Source organism: Curcuma longa, unplaced genomic scaffold (genome assembly GCF_044706935.1).
Source record: "Curcuma longa cultivar G26 ecotype Majalengka, Jawa Barat unplaced genomic scaffold, ITB_CL_G26_1.1 contig_28593, whole genome shotgun sequence".
NCBI lineage: Eukaryota > Viridiplantae > Streptophyta > Magnoliopsida > Zingiberales > Zingiberaceae > Curcuma > Curcuma longa.
Window position 1 is genome coordinate 14,533 of NW_027433753.1, and position 7,765 is coordinate 22,297.

The 7,765-nt window shown below is 36.9% G+C and overlaps 1 protein-coding gene across 3 annotated transcripts; it reads right to left on the bottom strand.

Annotated features, from left to right (window-relative positions):
* LOC141819319 (uncharacterized) lies at positions 1-6,636 on the bottom strand. Of its 3 annotated transcripts, none has more exons than XM_074706656.1 (4): positions 6,492-6,636; positions 6,133-6,309; positions 925-2,355; positions 1-507 (listed from the first exon to the last, which is right to left on the bottom strand). In XM_074706656.1, the coding sequence occupies exons 1-4, from the start codon at positions 6,507-6,509 to the stop codon at positions 475-477; spliced, it is 1,659 nt and encodes a 552-aa protein (XP_074562757.1). In that variant the 5' UTR covers positions 6,510-6,636; the 3' UTR covers positions 1-474. The 3 variants fall into 3 exon arrangements, with proteins under 3 accessions (XP_074562757.1, XP_074562759.1, XP_074562756.1); XM_074706658.1 differs by having other exon boundaries at positions 925-2,322; positions 6,133-6,312; XM_074706655.1 differs by having other exon boundaries at positions 6,133-6,312.
* Between the last annotated feature and the right edge of the window lie 1,129 nt (positions 6,637-7,765).

A 7,765-nucleotide genomic window follows, 5' to 3' on the forward strand; every position in this document is an offset into this window, starting at 1 on the left:
AAATAAGAGGATATATATACACTCGATAAGCATGGATGACAATGCACAACTCTGCATGAGAAATGGAGGAGTCCATTAATGGCCATTTGCCAAAACAGAAAGCACTAGGGTTCAGTAGAATATGCTAATTGTGTTTCTTTTCTTAGGGTTTTGGCAAAGCCAATGTTTGAGCATAACTAGAAACTACAACAAAAAAAGGGAAAAAACATGTTGATCAGATGAAGTGAGACTTTGCCAGTTTAGTAGAAATAGCCAACAGAAGGGGGAAATGCAAATGATGCACTTAAATATAAAGCACTTTTTTTGTCTCATCTTTTTGCTCATTCAGTTGTGATACTTGTGTTCTTTATTTTGTCGAAGTAAAGATACATACTTGGAGGTGGTCGCATGGATAATGAATATTGAATCTGCAGGATGAATAACTGGCCTCTGTCCTCATCGAAGATGAGCTTCATTTTGGATAAAACAGTAGATCTACCACCATCTCTTCTCAGACAGGGAAATGAGCTGAAAATCAATGAACGGGAAATTAAATCCTGCAACCGTGTCAACATATCTGAAATCCAGCAGACTATGCAAAGAAAGTCTCTACGATAAGTTATCATGTTCAAGTTTGCTATAAGATCAAACTTGTACTTACTGTCAGCCTAGGAATATCACAGAAATTAAATCCATGACAATACTGCATCAGATGCAAAATAAACAATTTTCTATTTTTATACAATCCTTGTTATGATATCCAGATAATAGGCACTAGAACCTGACTTGTGCTTTCAATTGAACAATGTACCTGTCGTTTTCTCTTTTATAGATTTGATAGAAATGTTTACGCGCACAAACCCAAGTAGTACAGCATTTCTATAGGAGGTCAAATCTCAATTTACTGAGTTCTGAACAATAAAGTGGTGAGGAAATTTCACTAACCTGGCGAGCAACCTGTGCCATCCTCCTGCTGTCTCTAGATGATTCCACTACCATGCTGGATTTGTGGTTCTCCACCAAAACATTATCATTGTCCATTTTTCTTGTGGACACATTTTCCTCATTTACTTTATCCATATCTCTAGGAGACATGTTTTCAACATTACCTTTGTCGACATTTTTCTTAGACATTTTTTCCTCTGGGGATTCAGAACCAACTTTACTATCCATGCATCCCCTCTTCCGCTTCCTCTGAAAAGTGTATTTGAGTAATTTGGCACCTTCAACTACATCCGATTCAGTTGGTTTGCAAGGTTCATCTTTATGATCACTTGGTGGTGCATTAGTTGTTTCTTCTTTTGTCGCAGAACTATCAAGATTCTGTTCTAAATTACAACATGATTTTGCTGACATTTTCTGTTCTGTTGTTCTGCCATTTTTACCATCATTGTCTGAAACAGAATCATCAATCAACACTCTTGCATCCATTATGAGTGGCTCTTTTAGACCATTTTCTTGGCAAGTGGTTCCACTGCTAGAAGTATAGCTTCTAGGAATGTAATTCTCAGAACAAGAGTTGCACGGCTTTAAAATGGTTCCACTTGCCATTACTCCATTGCCATTCGAAAGCCCCATGTTCTTTTTCCTGAAAGATCTGTTCAAGTTAGTCTTCTGATTTTCTACTGATTCCTGGTCCTCTCCAGGCATTTGCGCTGAACAATTTGGAGAAGCAATTCTGCCATTCCTGTGCATATTTTCAGCAGATCGATCAAGATTGCTTTGCCTAACCAGGGAATAACTAGACTTTAATAACCCACGAGGCTGCATGTCATGAAGGGTATCAGAACTTGTGGGCCATGTAAGGAATTTTCGTCGTCTTGTATTTCTTCTTCTTAACCTTTTTTTGGTGGTACCAAACTTTTGGGGAAAGACCCCTTCAGCCTTCTTATTCACACACATGGTTGTTGAATTTGATTCCTGATCATGAATTTCTTCAAATGCTTGTTTCCTATGAATGCAACCATCTCGATAAAACTCTGGCTCTTTGCTGCATTGCGTCACTGATGCAAAGTCCAGATGCCCACCATAATGATTTGACCTGACCAAATTTCTCATGGGTTCATGTCTAGTCACATCTTTGGTGAAGTAGCGGCTAGAATTCTTTATACTTTTAAGCCCATTTGGAGAGGGAAGGCGTGAACCCGATTTGTATATGTCCTCCCGAATATTATACTTCTTGCAACTTACACTGCTACCAGGTTTCTTCTCATCAAGAAATTTGGTTTCAATATCGCTCTTATGGTCCAATTCAGAATTCAATCTCCTTACTTCTGATTTAAGATAATGTATCGTATCGTTTGCTTCTCTGAGTTCAACTTCAAGTTCTTGAATCTTCTTTACCTGAGACAAGTTTGCCTTTTCTGATTCAGTGATCTGTGAAGCCAATACTCTTTATCAGTGACATCCTTCAGCCTCTACTTTGGTAGAGAGAATAAGTATTTAGCATTTGACAATAGCAAAAAAACAAAAGAAAATTCTTTAATTATATATATATATAATACTATGTCAGATACTTCATAGAAGTTAAGGTGACTTATTCTGATCCCTATTGCAGGGATCTGTCCAGTTTGACAAGGATAAGAAGTAGCACATGCAAAGAGATTAAAAAAACACTTTCTTTTTGAACAAAAAAACAATTTTATGCTATAAAATTAAATATAACATACTAACACTTCAAATGAGGATCCATTAAGACCAGTCAGATTCAAGGGTAAACCTGTGCATATCAACTGATCAACAACAATCCAACCCAAGTGACTCAAACCTATTAGCACATGCAAAGAGATTAAAAAAACGACAACTCCTTTTAAGCAAATATAACTGGATGTTTGGACTATAAAATTAATGAATCAATGCCTTGGCCTACTGGCTTACTAGTCTGGGTTTTAAAGACTAGCCAAATTGCAGATTAGACATGCAATTCAAGAAAAAGAAAAAACATAGAACGTGGCATTTTATACTCGGTTTGCTAGATCATAGCAAAAGTGAAAATATACAACAATCATGCTAACATCACTGGTCTATGCATAAGAAACAAACAAGTATTTAGGTCTGATTTAGTTGACAGTATGTCTGTTTAGAAGTTCCAGGAAGTTTTCTAGTAAGAACACAAAAGTTCACTGGATGTCAGAATGGGATACAGCGAAAGCCAAACAGTCAAAAAAGACAAGGCAACGATGGAAAGGTAATGCTCATATAATTCAAACAAGAGAGGTTGTATAAAATATGTTGCATAATCACCAAGATCCTTTTAAATCAACAAGAATACCTTGTCAGACTCTAGTGCGCAATACTCCATTAAATAAAATGTTAGGTGTTAAAGCAAGGTTGATTCGTTCCCATTTAGTCTCACATGGTCAAGTGTGGTGGCCATCTCGTATGTATTTATATTAAAGGGCAATCCCTCGCATGTGGGTAGTCAATATGGAATTAACTAGGTTCACCTGCTTTATCACATACCAGAGCTTCAAATTATACCTCTAAACTTCATAGGAATAAGGCATGCTGAAGCAAGGTCGCTCCACACCATAGTTCTGCATGGTCAAGTGTGGGCATTCTAGGCCATCCCAAGAGGCAAAATATGTGTATGTCTAATTAGGCATGGCAATGAAAGATATAGATATAAGAAATATTCAATGGCTAAAGAAGATAGTAATTAGCTGATGGAGGTTTCCACTGTTCTCTGATCAGCCAGGTATCTGCTTTCTGGTTATTGAAAGAGGTTTATTTATTTTCGGATGGGATAGTCTAATATGGTAAAGTTCTAGATACAACCAATTATAGAGTATTTTAGAACCCAAATCACCTATAAGCTGTGAAGGGAAAAAGAAAAGGTTGATGCACAGCATAAAATGTAAAAAAATAAAATAAAACAAAATAAAAACTAAGTAGCTTTGCCTTAATCCACATTTTTTTACCAAGGTAGGATTATATAATAGGCAATGGAAGTTTTTCTTGGGGAAACAACTATTCTGAGAGAAACTATCACACAGCAACATAAAAGGGTGTTGTCACCAACAATGGCCCTTGGTCTTGGAATGGGCTCTGTCAGCCCTCAAACCAATTTTATAGGAAATCGATTTCATCATTGATAGAAGGGTAAAAGCCCAAGTAACCTAAACTCTTAAGTTTCTAATACAGATGTAGCTTGAACTTTCAAATTTTCCAACTTGGTGGATTGAACTTATAAATGTGCTTCAATTATAGCCATTAGTTGATCCATTGTTAAATTCCCTATTATCTTCTCAGTTGTCACATTCTTGACACAGGAATCTCAAAGTCTTTAATGATACATTACATGTATGCCTTCAACCCATTAAGTTGCATTCGGAGGTACAAGTTCCAGCTTCTCCTTCCATGACATCTACGGCATAATCAGCTTTGGCCTCTTATCCAAGGACTTCTCTGAGGCCTCCAGTTCTCCCTCATGGACTTTGTTGTATAGGGCCAGAGCTACAGGCCATGCTCACTATAAGGAGAAATTCCAACTCTTGCCAAAGTGCAACCCTCTCCGGAAGATGGAAAGACAATATAAAATAACAGGAAATTCAGTAGATACATCCTCAAAAGTTCCAACACTAAACTATACTGTAACAATTGTCCTTTATAACATCAATCTAATTACTAGATAGCCTTCCTTTTTGCAAAACATGTCACAATATGTCTATGAACTCAATTATCAGCTTTTCATAAGAGATTAAAAGATTAATCATGGTTGTATGTGCTAATGTCTAACATCAGTACAGAGTATGCTGAAATAAGGTCATTTGCTCAATATTACAATATGTCAAAACACTTCATCGAACCTTAACAAATTGTTCTAGGGATGGCAACCAGCAGGAGACGAAAAATGATGCCAATCTACAATAGGAAAATGAAAAATGATGTCTGACTACAGTGTGTTTCTCTTCTGCCTTATTTTCTTCTCTTCTTCAAGCTATGTACAATAGCAGTACCTTATTTTCTTTCTTTTGAACTTTTATTTTTCATGTAGTTCATGCATCATATATTGTGAACTTAAAAGAGTTCCAATTAGTTCACCCATCAATCTGTCAAATAATCTAGTGATTAGAACTTGACGGGGCTGTGTGACTCAAATCTAATAACTATGACCAAATTCTATGTTATCCACCACTTCAAGGCACAACCTTTCTACGTTGCAACCTCAATCCTCACACACATCTGAATGAACCAGAGTCAAATTGGAAAACTCAATTTGAACAACACAAAATCATCAAGCATATCAATTCAATTCGAGATAACACTCTGATGTAATTCGAGATAGAATTGATGTGTAAACTTTCTTGTCTAGTAGCAAATGGACCTTAGAATCAGATCAGCTTGCAAGTTTAACAATGTCGAGAGATGGAATTAAAAAATTTGAAGAAATGTGTTGAAAATGCACAGAAATATAAACCTTTACATTTCTGATTGTATACCTTACCCACTGAATGACCTCTTGAATCCAAAATGTTTGCTCGCAAAATAAAATAAGATTGCATTCCCTCAACTCATCCAGGAGAGAAACTAGAAGATAAAATGAAGGAATGACATTTAACAGAAACACAATTAAACATCATGAGATAACAACTGATGATATATGACCAAAGTAATTTTGGCCAATTAAGCCTATTTGTGGTTGCAGGAACTATAAAGGACCGATCTTTCTTGATCACTGTAACATTATAAGTTGATGACATCTGAGTACTTAAAATTTAGGTTCTGACTAAACTTTGCAGATTCTAAGTATCATTCATAACCGTCTAACTCTTAATAGACTTGAGCAAACCACAACAATATGGAAGATAAGTAATATTTGGCAACAAAAGCTAATAAAACACTTTGAAAAACATATGTAGGGAACAAACACATATTCAACTGGTTAAGAACTTGATAAGGCAACTAGCGTTAGAGGAAACAGTTAGTAAAAGAAGGGTTTACATCACGAGCGTAACAAGAACATCATGTTAGCATCTTTTCTTACAATTCGAAAAACAAACATTTGTTGGAAGTGACAAGAGAAAACTCAGGCCCTAATGGCCAAAAATAATGAGCCAATTTTAACCTAGAAATCGCATCACAGAAAACCTTGTGCATCTAGAAATGAAATCCAAGTAAGCAGTGTGAGCTAGGATAATATAAAGGCGGCACCTTTGCCTCCATGATCGCCTTCAGATGAAGAAGCATCGCCAACGACTCTTCCTTAACTAGCGACAGGTTCTGCTGCAGCTGGAGCGCCCTCCGCTCCGAGGCTAGAATCCGAGTCGCCGACTCCTTCGTTGTGTTGAAGATAATGTCCGCGTAAGCCCTCTTCAGCGCCGTCATTCTCTGCTGAACCCCCGGAAAACACAAGCATAATAAGAAAGAACCACAATCGTAGCAAACGATCAATCGAAACCATCACAAAACCGGCATCGCGGAGGGCAACCAAAGAGGACCCCAAAAAAAAAAAAAAACTCGAGCGAAAGGTGGGTGCTTTCTCTCCCGATTTAGCTGTATTAAAGTCATACCTGAGCCTCGTCGGACATCGGCGGCGCTTGGCGGTTGAGGGAGGCGGCGGAAGGAAGCAAGAGAGAGAGAAGGAAGGAACGAGAAGGAGGAAGAGAGGTTGAAACGACTGCTACGGCCTGCGGGTTTCCTTTCGCCTCTGCTCATGCCGTTTTCTGCCCTTGTCTGTTATGACGCGGAGCGGGCAGCAGCGGAGGTTATTTACGCTTTTGCCCCCGCCGTTTGATTCGGCTTCAAATATCCTACTGCATGCCCTCGGACAGAATACAGCTTCGACCACTCAGGTTCCCGCCGGCCCCACGAGATTATCCGCTATCGCGCACCACGTGGGCAACTTCCGTTGGACTGTCAAAGTGACGGTGTCCAAGCTAGGTTCCCTCGCTGTGTTGGGTCAATCAAGGTCCACGTCGGTCTTTCAGATTAAAGGTAAGCGAGTGCACGTGGCGTGCTTGTAGGGAGTGTAAAATATGTATCGTGTCCGAGAAATAGAGGGCTTGCTGTCAGTTTCCAAACTGAAAGTTGAACCATTCCGGTTCGGGAAGACCGTTGTGGACCGGCTTTTGCTTGCCTTGCGCATGTGAATTATACCCATAGGTTAAGGTTTAAGATTTTTTTAAATAATTCAATTATTTAATTTTTTAAAATAATTAAAAATTAATTTACAATCCATCATAATTATATAATTTCTTATTGACTATCTCTGGGGTGATCCGACCCCACAGAAGTTTCTCATAAAGCATCCTTTAATTAGAGGAAAATTCATGTAAATACGTCGTACAATACCATCATAATTGCCCCGGGACACAATCCATCATAATTAAGAATCGATATGTAAATGTCAAATTAATTACGAAAGTATATCGTAATCTCAGAGCTCAGATTTATGAATAATTGAATTAAATTTTATGTTGATCAAATTTGTTTAATAAAATAATCAAATTAAAATAGTTATTCAAGTTTAACTTAACTTTTTTATATTAGCTTAATTTAAATTTAATTTATTTAGATATTATCATACTTTTAATTTTAATTTATTTAATTATTTAAAAATTTTAATTATCTTAATTTCAAAATTTCTTTATTTATTTATAAATTTATTGATAAATATTATTCATTGACAAGTATATATATATAGGTTATGGACCTATTTGTGTGCACAGCATCCACAAGATTTCGGATGTTCAGATCACTTTTAGGAGCTCAAAATAGGAATAACCATTTTATAATTATTTTAATTTTAATTTTTTTATTTATGATTAAGTCATTTAAGATTTTA